Raw genomic sequence first — 19,924 nt, 5'->3', positions numbered from 1 at the left:
TAATGAGGTGGCACGGGATCACCTGCAAATAGCGTTGATTGATGAAATAACTAACCCCGGTAAACCTGCATCGGATAAGTGGTCCGAAATCGAGGCACGGCTGTCCCGCATTGTCGTCGATCTCGTCATGGCAAACCCGGAGGGTCATGTGCCAGGTTTTGATTCTATGGAGGTGGTCCGCGGATACAGGGTGATCAAGTGCGATGATCAACTCTCCCTTAACTTCCTGCAAACAGTTGTGGGCAAGATCCAGAGCGACTGGGAAGGTTTGAGGCTCAAACTAATCCCGGCCAGGGAAATCCCTCGACGGTCGAGGGCTCGGATCTGGATTCCGAACCTGGAATTCGAAGCTAAGCAACTTATTCCATACCTGCAGGCACACAACCGCACTGTTCCCATGGATGACTGCAGCATCATCAAAGCGGAGGCTCCGCAAAAGAACAGTGCGTCCTTCCTTCTCCAACTATCGGAGGAAAGCATCGAGCCACTGGGAAAAGTGGACAATAAACTTCGGTTCGGCGTCAGGAAAACGCAACTGAAGATATTATTGACGGCGCCAACGAGTTGCTCACAGACATGCAACTTGACGACGCCGCATCTTCCAAAAACGATGGCGCTAATGAGCAGCACCCGGGAGTGCAGCTTGGCGACGCCGTCAAATTGTAAAGCGACCAGCAGCATGGGCCTCAAGGTTGTTCAAATAAACCTGCAGCACTCGCGGACTGCAACGGACAGCCTAACCGTTCTCCTGGCGGAGGAGGACGTCGACATCGCTTTAATCCAGGAGCCCTGGGTGCGGAGCACCGAGGTGAAGGGGTTTACTGGGAACAACCACGACCTTTTCTACAAACGGACTGAAGGTAACCCCAGATCTTGTATTGTAGCTAAGAAATATTTGAACATATTTTTAATCCCATCATATTGTTCACAGGATGTGACGGCTGTGGAGGTAGAAGCCGCTGACGGTGTCGGCATCATACTGGCTTCCGTCTATATGGCACATGATCGGCCAGCACCACCCGAGGAGGCTCGTCGGCTTGTGCGTGAAGCCAGAAATAAGAACCTGCTGCTCGGATGCGATGACAACGCGAGGCATGCGTTGCGGGAAAGCTCTGAGACAAACGACCGAGGTGAGTCTTTATATAATTTTATTATTAATACTAACTTATCGGTATGTAACAGGGGTAACACTCCCACTTTCACCTTTCCTAGTACGGAGTACTTCAGAGGATGGGAGGAAGTGATTGATGTTACTCTACTGTCTGAAAATAGCTCAGTAAGGGTAGATAATTGGAGGGTATCCAATAAAAGGTCCTTTTCTGATCATAGTTGGATCTTCTACGATTTGGATCTTAAGGTAGATCCACCCCTACCGTATCGAAATCCTTTAAGAACCAACCGGAAGAGTCTCAAAAATGCAGTAAACAAGAGGATAGGAGAGACTCCTATCCCTCAAATCACTCTCACGGAAAACCTTGAAAGCAGGGTTATAACACTGGAAAAGGCATTTAGTAGGGCCTACAAAACGTCCTACCCCATAAAATTTAGCAAAAAAACTCACCCTCCTCGGTGGAGCAGTGAGCTCTTAAAACTAAGGGAAAAATTTAGATCAACGTTTAACCTCAGCTACTGGACGGGAAATTGGGAATTGTATAGAGAAAGTCGGAGACAGTACAAGAAGGCAATCAGGGCCGCCGATTGTTCGTCAATCGAATCCACCAGGGATTCTGCTAGGCTCACCCGTGTTCTTTCCTAAGACCACTCTATGGCTTCTTGGGTCAAGAAACCTGATGGAACTTGGACTGCTACAGCAGAAGAATCGCTAGAGCTTCTGCTAAACATGCATTTTCCGGGATGCAGCGCTTACGAAAGTGAGAGGGGAAACATTAGGCGGAGCCAGATGGGATCATTCCAAAGATGTTACAGGAAACCTTGGACTGTATCCTACCATGGCTAGAGGAAATTTTTAAAGCGTGTTTAAACTTAGGCCATATTCCAGATAGCTGGAAACTAGTCAAGGTCGTCTTCATACCAAAAGTAGGTAGGCCAATCAGTCTTTCGTCTTTCCTGTTAAAAACTTTTGAAAGACTTTTGGATACGCACCTCAGAAGCTCTTTGGAGAGCTCTGGTATATCAACTGCACAACACGCATACCTTAAAGGCAAATCTACGGAGACGGCGCTTCACGAGGTTATCGGAACAATAGAGGGCTCTCTAGAGAGCAAACATTATACCATGGCGGCATTCTTGGATATCGAAGGCGCCTTTAACAATGTTAGCACAGATGCCATCCAACGGGCGTTGATAGACCTGGCAAAATCTTAGTCTTGGCGTACGCTGATGATGTGGTGTTAATGGTGTCAGGACTGTGTCCAAATACGATCAGTGGGATCATCCAAAGGGCGTTAGGCGAGCTTAACTCTTGGGCCACAGGATGTGGGCTAAGTTTAAACCCGCGTAAAACAGAACTTATGCTTTTTACCACCAGATACAAGGTACCAATTTTACTCTACCAAATATCAACGGACAAACTCTGTCTTTATTAACCAGTGCAAAGTACTTAGGGGTAATTTTAGACTCCAAACTTAGCTGGAAGTTAAACGTCGAAGAACGGGTAAGGAAAGCAGAAATTGCTTTATGTGCCTGCAAACGTATGCTTGGAAGAAGTTGGGGTCTTCAACCTAACCATACATTATGGCTGTATAAGGCGGTTATACGACCCATTTTATCGTATGGTTCGGTAGTTTGGTGGAAAGCTCTAGGGAGAGAGTACAATACCAAATTACTCGGCAGAATACAAAGATCAGCCTGTGCAATAACGGTCGGTGCAATCAGATCATGTCCTAGAGAGGCTCTCAATGCACTCACACACATTATTTCAATAGACCTACATATAATATAAAGAAGACGGCAACCATGAGTGCATTTAGGTTAAATGAAGCGGGTCGCTGGAAAGGAAAAACTTATGGTCATGCTAGTCTATTATTGCGACAAACTCAGTTAACCTCGGTGAGGACTGACTACATCGTCCCGATGGTAACGTTCAATAGGAATTTTGCCACACTCTTTCCATCTAAAAAAGAATGGAATAAGGCATTCTCTTTAAACAACTTCGATACCACAGTCTATACAGATGGCAGTAAAATGGATTGTGGTGTTGGAGCTGGTATATATTCTGATAGACTTGGAATTGAAAAATCTGTGCGTCTCCCTAATACCAGCAGCGTCTTCCAAGCGGAAGTACAGGGTGGCTGATGAATTTTGCTACATTAAGAAACTCAAATAACTTTTTTTTTAGTGTATGGAATTCATTTATTTTTTTTTCAAGTTGAAGGTCATTAAATTTTATTAAATGTAGCTTAACTAGTTTTAAAAATAATTGAATTTAAATGCCCCCCATGCTCGTTGACACAAGTGCGGCATCTTAGTAAAAAGTTGTTCATTGCTGCTTTGAGAGTTGCGACAGGAATAACCGCAATTGTTGCCCGAATGGATTGTTTTAGTTCATCCAAATTTGTTGGCTTTGTTTTATAAACTTCTTGTTTACATAAACCCCACAAGAAAAAGTCAAGTGCAGTAAGGTCAGGCGACCTGGGGGGCCAACGAAATTCGGAGTTTCTTGAAATCAGTTTATTAGGAAATTTTCGTCGCAACTCTGTCATAACAGTCTGGGCTATGTGAGACGTTGCCCCATCTTGTTGAAACCACACAGAGTTGAAAGGAATTCTCTTTCGGCGTAGAATAATTCTTTCAGCATTTTCAAATAACGGTCTCCAGTAACCGTAACGGTGTGACCACTTTCTTCAAAAAAATAAGTCCCGACAATACAGCGTGAAGAAACCGCACACCACACTGTCACGCGAAGAGGATGCAATTCCGTCTCGTGGAGTATCTGTGTGTTAGAAATACTCCATATTCGACAATTTTGTTTGTTCACATTGCAGTTTAAATCGAAATGGGCCTCATCAGACATGAAAAGGCAGTTTAACATGTTTTGGTCTTCTTCCACCATTTGCAGGATCTTCTGGCAAAATTCCAAGCGAATCGGCAAGTCTGCTGCATTCAGTTTGTTAACCATTTGAATTTTGTAGGGAAATAAGACTAAATCTTTGTGCATTATTGTTTGCAAAGACTGTCGGCTGACACCAAGTTGAGCAGATAAGCTTCTTGTTGAAACCCTTGGATTGCTTTGTATAGCTGCAGCTACAGCAGCGATCGTTTGCTCCATCCGAACTGGTGGGTTTGGATAATAAGGCCTTCTTGCGACTGTTCCTTGCTCAGCAAAATTATTCACCAGTCTCATTATGGTCCATCTGCTCGGGGGATCGCCGCCAAACATCCGCCTGTACTCTCTCTGTACCAAAACTACGGACTCCAGTGCGTGATAGCGGCGGACTATCCAAATTCTTGTTTGCGTCTCCCAGTTATCCATTTTAATAAATTTTAAAGATCAATCTGCAAATTAAAACAAAAATGGAACAGATAACTTAAAAAGAAAAAAAGTTGTTCAATTTTTTTTTTGGTAGCGGCTTTCATCAGCCACCCTGTACTAGCAATTGGGGAAGCCTGTAGGTTACTAATCGCAGATTTCTCTTTTAAGGGCAATATCGCTATTCTTTCGGATAGCCAAGCTGCAATCCAGGCGCTGGACGCGACTATAACAATCTCTAAAGTGGTGGAACAAAGTAGGAATAGCCTCACCAACTTGAGTGAAAACCATAGAGTAACCTTAATTTGGGTCCCTTGCAGTACCAGTATTCACTCTACTCGGTGCGGTCAAGAATGCAATTTCCCTAAAATACCTTCGAATTGCAGATTGTAGATGGAGAGACCAGACGAAGTGCAAAATCAGCAGAACGTTATGGCCCACCTACAACCTCAAGCAATCGTCGACACTAATAAACATGAAACGACGGGATACCTGTAGACTTACGGCAGTCATAACTGGCTTCTGGTCTATCGGAGAACAAGCCGCCAAAATAGGCATCCCTCACAACACATACTGTTATAGTTGTAAACAACCGGAGAAAAAAGAAACAATCTTCCATTTCCTCTGTGAATGCCCTGCCCTATAGAAGGACAGATTGTTAACCCTGGGCAAACCTCTGTTCGAGAGTCTCGAGCAACTGTCTGGCTTAGACGTCAACAACCTAATAAGGTTCCTAAACCGCACAGACTGGATATAGTCCTGCTGCAAATAACTGTTAAACCATTTGGTAACGAGGCTGTGGCAACAAAATGGTGCGAAAGCGCTATTTGGATTCTAGATGAATCACCACTCTAACCAACCAACCAACCAACCAACTAACCAATGGCTTCTACAGCCCGACATTTCCCAATAACAACCCTTTTACACAAAATAACTGTTGATTTGAAATTTACGATCCTTACTGGAACCCTCGTGTCTTTTCCCGTGTTCACTAGTGTTCTTCCCACGATTATGTTTACTGTCTCCTATGCAGCCCACACTTCGTCTGTCCCACAGCCTCCTTCCACATTTACCCTTCCAATTTTCGTGGAATCCGTTCACGGTGACTTAGGGTTACCTTTCTGGATTGTACACTTGGCTTATACCCCGTGCTCAGGGGTATCTCCATATTCTGACACGAAGGAACCCTTTTACCCAAATCCAACGTAAATCCGTGCTACAGCATGAAATCTACTCCAATTATTACTTCATCCGTAATTTCAACCAATAAAAATGTGTGAACTACTGCCAAAGCCCGCTTAACGACTTCGCAAATCTTTCAGCTCTCTCTCCTATAACTATCTGGAGCTTGAAGCCAACCAGTGATTACTATTTACAAAATCCGACCAGATGAGCGAGTTCGTTGCACCTGTGTCCAGAGTAAGCACCTGGGATCGACGATGGGTCCCCCGTATCGAAAAGTTTTTGCTTCTCCATGCAATTTGCGGGACAGAGACTGCAAGCCGTTCAATTGTGCGAAATAATTCTCGCCCCTTAGCGCTGGTTCGTTTTAGTTTAATGTCGGCTTTTACCGTAATTGTGACACTTTAAATCTCAGCTTCTTCGTATAAACTGAAAAAAGGACTCCGTTATTACTTTCCCCATAGTTTCCTCCATCGAGTTAGGCTTCCCGAAGGACTTTGTGCGCTGGCTTGCTCAAGAGAGCTGCTGTTCCTGGAACATTTGTTGCCTTTGTTCACTTTTGTAACATCCTCTCTATTGCTGCCAGCGGACTCTCGTAGTTATCCCGACCGGCTGTGTGTTTAATAACTATCGTAATTTCTAGATCTGGCAGCTGTTGTTGTTTGTTTGTTGTTTTTAACAGCATAGTTAGCCCTGACAGTGTAGGTATATCATCTGTCGTCTTCGTCTAGCTCATCTAGGGGTAGGCCCAGGAAACATGCTGTTTCGACAGGTTGGGTCCAGAGGGAGAGGGGGGTTAGATGAGTCTGATTAAGGGGGCATGTGAGGAGGTGGTTAGTGTCGTGCGGGGTACCTTCACATGCCGGACATGTGTTTGGTATGTCAGGGTCGATTCTGGATAAGTAGGAGTTTAACCTGCTACAATATCCAGAACGTAATTGTGCCAAGATCTGGCAGCTGATGTCTTTAACCTGATGTCATTCCCATGGCAGCCGGTTCTACGTTACCGGAATGACTCGGGTTTTTCCCGACCAAGGGCTGCCGCCCCAGTACACTAGCCCTGTCTAGTGTATCGTATATCGTATATCAACAAACAAAAACATGAAATACCTTTGATGGCGACAGCGGATAGCGAGATAGTGCATGCTTTCTGAGTCTACCGCTAAATGAGTTAGACGGTACAACAGAACTCACCAGAAGACATCAGAGATCTGGCAGCGGTACAACAGAACTCACCAGAAGACATCAGCTGCCAGATCTCTGATGTCTTCTGGTGAGTTCTGTTGTACCGTCTAACTCATTTAGCGGTAGACTCAGAAAGCATGCACTATCTCGCTATCCGCTGTCGCCATCAAAGGTATTTCAGCTGCCAGATCTCTGATATCTTCTGGTGAGTTCTGTTGTACCGTCTAACTCATTTAGCGGTAGACTCAGAAAGCATGCACTATCTCGCTATCCGCTGTCGCCATCAAAGGTATTTCATGTTTTTGTTTTGGCCTCTCGTTGTTGTTGTTGTAGTTGTAGCAGTACCTTTGCCCTGTTAGTGTAGCGTAATCACCGGTCGTCTTCGTCTAGCTCATCTTACGGTAGGCTCAGGAAACTAGCTGTTTCGACAGGTTGGGTCCAGAGGGAGAGGAGTGTTAGATCAGTAGGTTTGGTGGGGTATGTGAAAAGAGGGTTATTGTCGTGCGAGGTGCCTTCACATTCTGGACATATGATTAGTATGCTACAATATCCTGAACGTAATTGTGCGGGTCTCACGGGGAGGCTTGAGCCGTTCATCTGCTGTTGGTTGGACTCCGATTATGGCATTCGGTGGTCAGGAGCTTAAAAAGGTTGTAAGGGTCTCCCGATGAATGTCGTTCATTGTCTGTCTAAACACAGTCGGGGTCCAGTAGTTATCTGTTCGTTTTGTCCTGGATGTTGTCGACGTAATTGAGGAGGTGTCTGGGAGGCGGCTCTGGCTCAAGCAGGTGTCAACATATGTGAAACCTGCGGTAGCACCCGTCGTTGTCCGAATTGTAGTGTTGTGGCACGCCTGGAGCTTTATCCACTGCGTGTCGCTAATCTTGAACCGGTAAATTGCCTTAAATGTCCATAGCAACATTTCTTTGTCGTTGCCCCTAGTGCTGCCGACAGAGCGATTTGAGGACCTTGTTGCGATTTTGGACTTTAGTGGTAATTGCGGCTGTGTGCACAAAGAAGGAGAGCAAATTGTCAAAGGCTACACCCAAAATTTTGGGATTGTTAACAGTCGGAGTTGGTGTGTGATCGACTTTGACCTTGAGTCGCACTTTGTCCTTGTTGTTGTTGTTGTGGTTGTTGTTGTCGTAGATATACCTTTGCCCTGTCAGTGTAGTTAATCGCCGGTCGTCTTCGTCTAGCTCATCTAACGGTAGGCCCAAAAGACTAGCTGTTTCGACGGGTTGGGTCCAGAGGGAGAGGGGTGTTAGATGAGTGGGTTTGATAGCTCATATGAAAAGGTGGTTAGTGTCGTGCGGGGCGCCTTCACATGCTGGACATATGTTTAGTATGTCGGGATCGATTCTGGATAAGTAGAAGTTAAACCTGCTACAATATCTAGAACGTAATTGTGCCAAGGTTACGCGGGACTTTCGGGGAAGTTGGAGCTCCTCGTCTGCGATTGGTGGTGGTTGGACTCCGATAACGGCATTCGGGGGTCGGGAGCTTAAGAAGGTGGTGAGAGTCTCCCGATGAATGTCGTTTATGGCCTGTCTGTACACTGTCCGATCCAGTAACTGTCCGTTTGTTTTGTCTGAGATCTCGTCCGCGTAGTTGAGGAAATGCCTCCTGATGTGCCTGGGAGGTGGCTCAGGCTCGAGCAGGTGTCTGCATGGGCGAGGCCTGCGGTAACACCCTAACAGAAACTGCTTACTGAGCAATTTGTTATGCCCGTTAACCGGCAGCATGTGGGCCTCATTACGTAGATGTTGTATGGGTGACATCAGAAAACATCCTGTCACGGTCCTTAAAGCAGTGTTTTGACAGGTCTGAAGCTTCGTCCACTGCGAATCACTGGTTCCAGGCGACCAGACAGGCGCAGCATAGTTTAGAACCGGTCGGCCTATTGTTTTAAAAGTCGACAGCAACATTTCCTTGTATTTGCCTCTACTGTTCCCGTCGAGCTCCTTGAGAACCTTGTTGCGACTCTGTACTTTAGTTGCAATAGCGGTTGTATGCGCTGAGAAAGAGAGCAAGCTGTCAAAGGTAACTCCCAATACTTTGGGGTTGCTAACCGTCGGAATTTGTATATCATCGACTTTCCCCTTGAGTTGTAGCCTGGCCTTTGTCCAGGTGGTGAAAAGGGTCGCCGTGGATTTAGTGCGGGAGAGTTGAAAATTCCTGGCTGTGAAGAAGCGAGAAAGGCTGGCGAGGTAGTCGTTTACCTTGGAGCATAGGTCATCAATGTCATTGCACGACGCCATTATCGTGCAGTTGTCGACGTATGAGACCAGGGAGACTCCTTCTGTTGGCTGGGGGAGTTTCGAAATGTAGAACTACTAAATCTAATTCCTGGTGATCATATCAACGGACAAACTCTGTCTTTATTAACCAGTGCAAAGTACTTAGGGGTAATTTTAGACTCCAAACTTAGCTGGAAGTTAAACGTCGAAGAACGGGTAAGGAAAGCAGAAATTGCTTTATGTGCCTGCAAACGTATGCTTGGAAGAAGTTGGGGTCTTCAACCTAACCATACATTATGGCTGTATAAGGCGGTTATACGACCCATTTTATCGTATGGTTCGGTAGTTTGGTGGAAAGCTCTAGGGAGAGAGTACAATACCAAATTACTCGGCAGAATACAAAGATCAGCCTGTGCAATAACGGTCGGTGCAATCAGATCATGTCCTAGAGAGGCTCTCAATGCACTCACACACATTATTTCAATAGACCTACATATAATATAAAGAAGACGGCAACCATGAGTGCATTTAGGTTAAATGAAGCGGGTCGCTGGAAAGGAAAAACTTATGGTCATGCTAGTCTATTATTGCGACAAACTCAGTTAACCTCGGTGAGGACTGACTACATCGTCCCGATGGTAACGTTCAATAGGAATTTTGCCACACTCTTTCCATCTAAAAAAGAATGGAATAAGGCATTCTCTTTAAACAACTTCGATACCACAGTCTATACAGATGGCAGTAAAATGGATTGTGGTGTTGGAGCTGGTATATATTCTGATAGACTTGGAATTGAAAAATCTGTGCGTCTCCCTAATACCAGCAGCGTCTTCCAAGCGGAAGTACAGGGTGGCTGATGAATTTTGCTACATTAAGAAACTCAAATAACTTTTTTTTTAGTGTATGGAATTCATTTATTTTTTTTTTCAAGTTGAAGGTCATTAAATTTTATAAAATGTAGCTTAACTAGTTTTAAAAATAATTGAATTTAAATGCCCCCCATGCTCGTTGACACAAGTGCGGCATCTTAGTAAAAAGTTGTTCATTGCTGCTTTGAGAGTTGCGACAGGAATAACCGCAATTGTTGCCCGAATGGATTGTTTTAGTTCATCCAAATTTGTTGGCTTTGTTTTATAAACTTCTTGTTTACATAAACCCCACAAGAAAAAGTCAAGTGCAGTAAGGTCAGGCGACCTGGGGGGCCAACGAAATTCGGAGTTTCTTGAAATCAGTTTATTAGGAAATTTTCGTCGCAACTCTGTCATAACAGTCTGGGCTATGTGAGACGTTGCCCCATCTTGTTGAAACCACACAGAGTTGAAAGGAATTCTCTTTCGGCGTAGAATAATTCTTTCAGCATTTTCAAATAACGGTCTCCAGTAACCGTAACGGTGTGACCACTTTCTTCAAAAAAATAAGTCCCGACAATACAGCGTGAAGAAACCGCACACCACACTGTCACGCGAAGAGGATGCAATTCCGTCTCGTGGAGTATCTGTGTGTTAGAAATACTCCATATTCGACAATTTTGTTTGTTCACATTGCAGTTTAAATCGAAATGGGCCTCATCAGACATGAAAAGGCAGTTTAACATGTTTTGGTCTTCTTCCACCATTTGCAGGATCTTCTGGCAAAATTCCAAGCGAATCGGCAAGTCTGCTGCATTCAGTTTGTTAACCATTTGAATTTTGTAGGGAAATAAGACTAAATCTTTGTGCATTATTGTTTGCAAAGACTGTCGGCTGACACCAAGTTGAGCAGATAAGCTTCTTGTTGAAACCCTTGGATTGCTTTGTATAGCTGCAGCTACAGCAGCGATCGTTTGCTCCATCCGAACTGGTGGGTTTGGATAATAAGGCCTTCTTGCGACTGTTCCTTGCTCAGCAAAATTATTCACCAGTCTCATTATGGTCCATCTGCTCGGGGGATCGCCGCCAAACATCCGCCTGTACTCTCTCTGTACCAAAACTACGGACTCCAGTGCGTGATAGCGGCGGACTATCCAAATTCTTGTTTGCGTCTCCCAGTTATCCATTTTAATAAATTTTAAAGATCAATCTGCAAATTAAAACAAAAATGGAACAGATAACTTAAAAAGAAAAAAAGTTGTTCAATTTTTTTTTTGGTAGCGGCTTTCATCAGCCACCCTGTACTAGCAATTGGGGAAGCCTGTAGGTTACTAATCGCAGATTTCTCTTTTAAGGGCAATATCGCTATTCTTTCGGATAGCCAAGCTGCAATCCAGGCGCTGGACGCGACTATAACAATCTCTAAAGTGGTGGAACAAAGTAGGAATAGCCTCACCAACTTGAGTGAAAACCATAGAGTAACCTTAATTTGGGTCCCTTGCAGTACCAGTATTCACTCTACTCGGTGCGGTCAAGAATGCAATTTCCCTAAAATACCTTCGAATTGCAGATTGTAGATGGAGAGACCAGACGAAGTGCAAAATCAGCAGAACGTTATGGCCCACCTACAACCTCAAGCAATCGTCGACACTAATAAACATGAAACGACGGGATACCTGTAGACTTACGGCAGTCATAACTGGCTTCTGGTCTATCGGAGAACAAGCCGCCAAAATAGGCATCCCTCACAACACATACTGTTATAGTTGTAAACAACCGGAGAAAAAAGAAACAATCTTCCATTTCCTCTGTGAATGCCCTGCCCTATAGAAGGACAGATTGTTAACCCTGGGCAAACCTCTGTTCGAGAGTCTCGAGCAACTGTCTGGCTTAGACGTCAACAACCTAATAAGGTTCCTAAACCGCACAGACTGGATATAGTCCTGCTGCAAATAACTGTTAAACCATTTGGTAACGAGGCTGTGGCAACAAAATGGTGCGAAAGCGCTATTTGGATTCTAGATGAATCACCACTCTAACCAACCAACCAACCAACCAACTAACCAATGGCTTCTACAGCCCGACATTTCCCAATAACAACCCTTTTACACAAAATAACTGTTGATTTGAAATTTACGATCCTTACTGGAACCCTCGTGTCTTTTCCCGTGTTCACTAGTGTTCTTCCCACGATTATGTTTACTGTCTCCTATGCAGCCCACACTTCGTCTGTCCCACAGCCTCCTTCCACATTTACCCTTCCAATTTTCGTGGAATCCGTTCACGGTGACTTAGGGTTACCTTTCTGGATTGTACACTTGGCTTATACCCCGTGCTCAGGGGTATCTCCATATTCTGACACGAAGGAACCCTTTTACCCAAATCCAACGTAAATCCGTGCTACAGCATGAAATCTACTCCAATTATTACTTCATCCGTAATTTCAACCAATAAAAATGTGTGAACTACTGCCAAAGCCCGCTTAACGACTTCGCAAATCTTTCAGCTCTCTCTCCTATAACTATCTGGAGCTTGAAGCCAACCAGTGATTACTATTTACAAAATCCGACCAGATGAGCGAGTTCGTTGCACCTGTGTCCAGAGTAAGCACCTGGGATCGACGATGGGTCCCCCGTATCGAAAAGTTTTTGCTTCTCCATGCAATTTGCGGGACAGAGACTGCAAGCCGTTCAATTGTGCGAAATAATTCTCGCCCCTTAGCGCTGGTTCGTTTTAGTTTAATGTCGGCTTTTACCGTAATTGTGACACTTTAAATCTCAGCTTCTTCGTATAAACTGAAAAAAGGACTCCGTTATTACTTTCCCCATAGTTTCCTCCATCGAGTTAGGCTCTTCCCGAAGGACTTTGTGCGCTGGCTTGCTCAAGAGAGCTGCTGTTCCTGGAACATTTGTTGCCTTTGTTCACTTTTGTAACATCCTCTCTATTGCTGCCAGCGGACTCTCGTAGTTATCCCGACCGGCTGTGTGTTTAATAACTATCGTAATTTCTAGATCTGGCAGCTGTTGTTGTTTGTTTGTTGTTTTTAACAGCATAGTTAGCCCTGACAGTGTAGGTATATCATCTGTCGTCTTCGTCTAGCTCATCTAGGGGTAGGCCCAGGAAACATGCTGTTTCGACAGGTTGGGTCCAGAGGGAGAGGGGGGTTAGATGAGTCTGATTAAGGGGGCATGTGAGGAGGTGGTTAGTGTCGTGCGGGGTACCTTCACATGCCGGACATGTGTTTGGTATGTCAGGGTCGATTCTGGATAAGTAGGAGTTTAACCTGCTACAATATCCAGAACGTAATTGTGCCAAGATCTGGCAGCTGATGTCTTTAACCTGATGTCATTCCCATGGCAGCCGGTTCTACGTTACCGGAATGACTCGGGTTTTTCCCGACCAAGGGCTGCCGCCCCAGTACACTAGCCCTGTCTAGTGTATCGTATATCGTATATCAACAAACAAAAACATGAAATACCTTTGATGGCGACAGCGGATAGCGAGATAGTGCATGCTTTCTGAGTCTACCGCTAAATGAGTTAGACGGTACAACAGAACTCACCAGAAGACATCAGAGATCTGGCAGCGGTACAACAGAACTCACCAGAAGACATCAGCTGCCAGATCTCTGATGTCTTCTGGTGAGTTCTGTTGTACCGTCTAACTCATTTAGCGGTAGACTCAGAAAGCATGCACTATCTCGCTATCCGCTGTCGCCATCAAAGGTATTTCAGCTGCCAGATCTCTGATATCTTCTGGTGAGTTCTGTTGTACCGTCTAACTCATTTAGCGGTAGACTCAGAAAGCATGCACTATCTCGCTATCCGCTGTCGCCATCAAAGGTATTTCATGTTTTTGTTTTGGCCTCTCGTTGTTGTTGTTGTAGTTGTAGCAGTACCTTTGCCCTGTTAGTGTAGCGTAATCACCGGTCGTCTTCGTCTAGCTCATCTTACGGTAGGCTCAGGAAACTAGCTGTTTCGACAGGTTGGGTCCAGAGGGAGAGGAGTGTTAGATCAGTAGGTTTGGTGGGGTATGTGAAAAGAGGGTTATTGTCGTGCGAGGTGCCTTCACATTCTGGACATATGATTAGTATGCTACAATATCCTGAACGTAATTGTGCGGGTCTCACGGGGAGGCTTGAGCCGTTCATCTGCTGTTGGTTGGACTCCGATTATGGCATTCGGTGGTCAGGAGCTTAAAAAGGTTGTAAGGGTCTCCCGATGAATGTCGTTCATTGTCTGTCTAAACACAGTCGGGGTCCAGTAGTTATCTGTTCGTTTTGTCCTGGATGTTGTCGACGTAATTGAGGAGGTGTCTGGGAGGCGGCTCTGGCTCAAGCAGGTGTCAACATATGTGAAACCTGCGGTAGCACCCGTCGTTGTCCGAATTGTAGTGTTGTGGCACGCCTGGAGCTTTATCCACTGCGTGTCGCTAATCTTGAACCGGTAAATTGCCTTAAATGTCCATAGCAACATTTCTTTGTCGTTGCCCCTAGTGCTGCCGACAGAGCGATTTGAGGACCTTGTTGCGATTTTGGACTTTAGTGGTAATTGCGGCTGTGTGCACAAAGAAGGAGAGCAAATTGTCAAAGGCTACACCCAAAATTTTGGGATTGTTAACAGTCGGAGTTGGTGTGTGATCGACTTTGACCTTGAGTCGCACTTTGTCCTTGTTGTTGTTGTTGTGGTTGTTGTTGTCGTAGATATACCTTTGCCCTGTCAGTGTAGTTAATCGCCGGTCGTCTTCGTCTAGCTCATCTAACGGTAGGCCCAAAAGACTAGCTGTTTCGACGGGTTGGGTCCAGAGGGAGAGGGGTGTTAGATGAGTGGGTTTGATAGCTCATATGAAAAGGTGGTTAGTGTCGTGCGGGGCGCCTTCACATGCTGGACATATGTTTAGTATGTCGGGATCGATTCTGGATAAGTAGAAGTTAAACCTGCTACAATATCTAGAACGTAATTGTGCCAAGGTTACGCGGGACTTTCGGGGAAGTTGGAGCTCCTCGTCTGCGATTGGTGGTGGTTGGACTCCGATAACGGCATTCGGGGGTCGGGAGCTTAAGAAGGTGGTGAGAGTCTCCCGATGAATGTCGTTTATGGCCTGTCTGTACACTGTCCGATCCAGTAACTGTCCGTTTGTTTTGTCTGAGATCTCGTCCGCGTAGTTGAGGAAATGCCTCCTGATGTGCCTGGGAGGTGGCTCAGGCTCGAGCAGGTGTCTGCATGGGCGAGGCCTGCGGTAACACCCTAACAGAAACTGCTTACTGAGCAATTTGTTATGCCCGTTAACCGGCAGCATGTGGGCCTCATTACGTAGATGTTGTATGGGTGACATCAGAAAACATCCTGTCACGGTCCTTAAAGCAGTGTTTTGACAGGTCTGAAGCTTCGTCCACTGCGAATCACTGGTTCCAGGCGACCAGACAGGCGCAGCATAGTTTAGAACCGGTCGGCCTATTGTTTTAAAAGTCGACAGCAACATTTCCTTGTATTTGCCTCTACTGTTCCCGTCGAGCTCCTTGAGAACCTTGTTGCGACTCTGTACTTTAGTTGCAATAGCGGTTGTATGCGCTGAGAAAGAGAGCAAGCTGTCAAAGGTAACTCCCAATACTTTGGGGTTGCTAACCGTCGGAATTTGTATATCATCGACTTTCCCCTTGAGTTGTAGCCTGGCCTTTGTCCAGGTGGTGAAAAGGGTCGCCGTGGATTTAGTGCGGGAGAGTTGAAAATTCCTGGCTGTGAAGAAGCGAGAAAGGCTGGCGAGGTAGTCGTTTACCTTGGAGCATAGGTCATCAATGTCATTGCACGACGCCATTATCGTGCAGTTGTCGACGTATGAGACCAGGGAGACTCCTTCTGTTGGCTGGGGGAGTTTCGAAATGTAGAACTACTAAATCTAATTCCTGGTGATCATATCAACGGACAAACTCTGTCTTTATTAACCAGTGCAAAGTACTTAGGGGTAATTTTAGACTCCAAACTTAGCTGGAAGTTAAACGTCGAAGAACGGGTAAGGAAAGCAGAAATTGCTTTATGTGCCTGCAAACGTATGCTTGGAAGAAGTTGGGGTCTTCAACCTAACCATACATTATGGCTGTATAAGGCGGTTATACGACCCATTTTATCGTATGGTTCGGTAGTTTGGTGGAAAGCTCTAGGGAGAGAGTACAATACCAAATTACTCGGCAGAATACAAAGATCAGCCTGTGCAATAACGGTCGGTGCAATCAGATCATGTCCTAGAGAGGCTCTCAATGCACTCACACACATTATTTCAATAGACCTACATATAATATAAAGAAGACGGCAACCATGAGTGCATTTAGGTTAAATGAAGCGGGTCGCTGGAAAGGAAAAACTTATGGTCATGCTAGTCTATTATTGCGACAAACTCAGTTAACCTCGGTGAGGACTGACTACATCGTCCCGATGGTAACGTTCAATAGGAATTTTGCCACACTCTTTCCATCTAAAAAAGAATGGAATAAGGCATTCTCTTTAAACAACTTCGATACCACAGTCTATACAGATGGCAGTAAAATGGATTGTGGTGTTGGAGCTGGTATATATTCTGATAGACTTGGAATTGAAAAATCTGTGCGTCTCCCTAATACCAGCAGCGTCTTCCAAGCGGAAGTACAGGGTGGCTGATGAATTTTGCTACATTAAGAAACTCAAATAACTTTTTTTTTAGTGTATGGAATTCATTTATTTTTTTTTTCAAGTTGAAGGTCATTAAATTTTATTAAATGTAGCTTAACTAGTTTTAAAAATAATTGAATTTAAATGCCCCCCATGCTCGTTGACACAAGTGCGGCATCTTAGTAAAAAGTTGTTCATTGCTGCTTTGAGAGTTGCGACAGGAATAACCGCAATTGTTGCCCGAATGGATTGTTTTAGTTCATCCAAATTTGTTGGCTTTGTTTTATAAACTTCTTGTTTACATAAACCCCACAAGAAAAAGTCAAGTGCAGTAAGGTCAGGCGACCTGGGGGGCCAACGAAATTCGGAGTTTCTTGAAATCAGTTTATTAGGAAATTTTCGTCGCAACTCTGTCATAACAGTCTGGGCTATGTGAGACGTTGCCCCATCTTGTTGAAACCACACAGAGTTGAAAGGAATTCTCTTTCGGCGTAGAATAATTCTTTCAGCATTTTCAAATAACGGTCTCCAGTAACCGTAACGGTGTGACCACTTTCTTCAAAAAAATAAGTCCCGACAATACAGCGTGAAGAAACCGCACACCACACTGTCACGCGAAGAGGATGCAATTCCGTCTCGTGGAGTATCTGTGTGTTAGAAATACTCCATATTCGACAATTTTGTTTGTTCACATTGCAGTTTAAATCGAAATGGGCCTCATCAGACATGAAAAGGCAGTTTAACATGTTTTGGTCTTCTTCCACCATTTGCAGGATCTTCTGGCAAAATTCCAAGCGAATCGGCAAGTCTGCTGCATTCAGTTTGTTAACCATTTGAATTTTGTAGGGAAATAAGACTAAATCTTTGTGCATTATTGTTTGCAAAGACTGTCGGCTGACACCAAGTTGAGCAGATAAGCTTCTTGTTGAAACCCTTGGATTGCTTTGTATAGCTGCAGCTACAGCAGCGATCGTTTGCTCCATCCGAACTGGTGGGTTTGGATAATAAGGCCTTCTTGCGACTGTTCCTTGCTCAGCAAAATTATTCACCAGTCTCATTATGGTCCATCTGCTCGGGGGATCGCCGCCAAACATCCGCCTGTACTCTCTCTGTACCAAAACTACGGACTCCAGTGCGTGATAGCGGCGGACTATCCAAATTCTTGTTTGCGTCTCCCAGTTATCCATTTTAATAAATTTTAAAGATCAATCTGCAAATTAAAACAAAAATGGAACAGATAACTTAAAAAGAAAAAAAGTTGTTCAATTTTTTTTTTGGTAGCGGCTTTCATCAGCCACCCTGTACTAGCAATTGGGGAAGCCTGTAGGTTACTAATCGCAGATTTCTCTTTTAAGGGCAATATCGCTATTCTTTCGGATAGCCAAGCTGCAATCCAGGCGCTGGACGCGACTATAACAATCTCTAAAGTGGTGGAACAAAGTAGGAATAGCCTCACCAACTTGAGTGAAAACCATAGAGTAACCTTAATTTGGGTCCCTTGCAGTACCAGTATTCACTCTACTCGGTGCGGTCAAGAATGCAATTTCCCTAAAATACCTTCGAATTGCAGATTGTAGATGGAGAGACCAGACGAAGTGCAAAATCAGCAGAACGTTATGGCCCACCTACAACCTCAAGCAATCGTCGACACTAATAAACATGAAACGACGGGATACCTGTAGACTTACGGCAGTCATAACTGGCTTCTGGTCTATCGGAGAACAAGCCGCCAAAATAGGCATCCCTCACAACACATACTGTTATAGTTGTAAACAACCGGAGAAAAAAGAAACAATCTTCCATTTCCTCTGTGAATGCCCTGCCCTATAGAAGGACAGATTGTTAACCCTGGGCAAACCTCTGTTCGAGAGTCTCGAGCAACTGTCTGGCTTAGACGTCAACAACCTAATAAGGTTCCTAAACCGCACAGACTGGATATAGTCCTGCTGCAAATAACTGTTAAACCATTTGGTAACGAGGCTGTGGCAACAAAATGGTGCGAAAGCGCTATTTGGATTCTAGATGAATCACCACTCTAACCAACCAACCAACCAACCAACTAACCAATGGCTTCTACAGCCCGACATTTCCCAATAACAACCCTTTTACACAAAATAACTGTTGATTTGAAATTTACGATCCTTACTGGAACCCTCGTGTCTTTTCCCGTGTTCACTAGTGTTCTTCCCACGATTATGTTTACTGTCTCCTATGCAGCCCACACTTCGTCTGTCCCACAGCCTCCTTCCACATTTACCCTTCCAATTTTCGTGGAATCCGTTCACGGTGACTTAGGGTTACCTTTCTGGATTGTACACTTGGCTTATACCCCGTGCTCAGGGGTATCTCCATATTCTGACACGAAGGAACCCTTTTACCCAAATCCAACGTAAATCCGTGCTACAGCATGAAATCTACTCCAATTATTACTTCATCCGTAATTTCAACCAATAAAAATGTGTGAACTACTGCCAAAGCCCGCTTAACGACTTCGCAAATCTTTCAGCTCTCTCTCCTATAACTATCTGGAGCTTGAAGCCAACCAGTGATTACTATTTACAAAATCCGACCAGATGAGCGAGTTCGTTGCACCTGTGTCCAGAGTAAGCACCTGGGATCGACGATGGGTCCCCCGTATCGAAAAGTTTTTGCTTCTCCATGCAATTTGCGGGACAGAGACTGCAAGCCGTTCAATTGTGCGAAATAATTCTCGCCCCTTAGCGCTGGTTCGTTTTAGTTTAATGTCGGCTTTTACCGTAATTGTGACACTTTAAATCTCAGCTTCTTCGTATAAACTGAAAAAAGGACTCCGTTATTACTTTCCCCATAGTTTCCTCCATCGAGTTAGGCTCTTCCCGAAGGACTTTGTGCGCTGGCTTGCTCAAGAGAGCTGCTGTTCCTGGAACATTTGTTGCCTTTGTTCACTTTTGTAACATCCTCTCTATTGCTGCCAGCGGACTCTCGTAGTTATCCCGACCGGCTGTGTGTTTAATAACTATCGTAATTTCTAGATCTGGCAGCTGTTGTTGTTTGTTTGTTGTTTTTAACAGCATAGTTAGCCCTGACAGTGTAGGTATATCATCTGTCGTCTTCGTCTAGCTCATCTAGGGGTAGGCCCAGGAAACATGCTGTTTCGACAGGTTGGGTCCAGAGGGAGAGGGGGGTTAGATGAGTCTGATTAAGGGGGCATGTGAGGAGGTGGTTAGTGTCGTGCGGGGTACCTTCACATGCCGGACATGTGTTTGGTATGTCAGGGTCGATTCTGGATAAGTAGGAGTTTAACCTGCTACAATATCCAGAACGTAATTGTGCCAAGATCTGGCAGCTGATGTCTTTAACCTGATGTCATTCCCATGGCAGCCGGTTCTACGTTACCGGAATGACTCGGGTTTTTCCCGA

At 44.8% G+C, this 19,924-nt stretch overlaps 1 protein-coding gene across 1 annotated transcript in view; it reads left to right on the top strand.

The window, feature by feature from the left end:
* Positions 1-610: 610 nt before the first annotated feature.
* The window catches only part of LOC129250671 (uncharacterized), a 40,659-nt gene continuing 21,345 nt past the window's right edge, over positions 611-19,924 (top strand). The window contains exons 1-2 of the mRNA XM_054890276.1: positions 611-808; positions 932-1,130. Of these exons, the coding sequence (XP_054746251.1) occupies positions 611-808; positions 932-1,130 (397 nt within the window). The remainder of the gene's footprint in view (positions 809-931; positions 1,131-19,924) is intronic.

Source organism: Anastrepha obliqua, chromosome 6, assembly GCF_027943255.1.
Source record: "Anastrepha obliqua isolate idAnaObli1 chromosome 6, idAnaObli1_1.0, whole genome shotgun sequence".
NCBI lineage: Eukaryota > Metazoa > Arthropoda > Insecta > Diptera > Tephritidae > Anastrepha > Anastrepha obliqua.
This window is presented reverse-complemented; position numbering and strand designations above follow the sequence as displayed.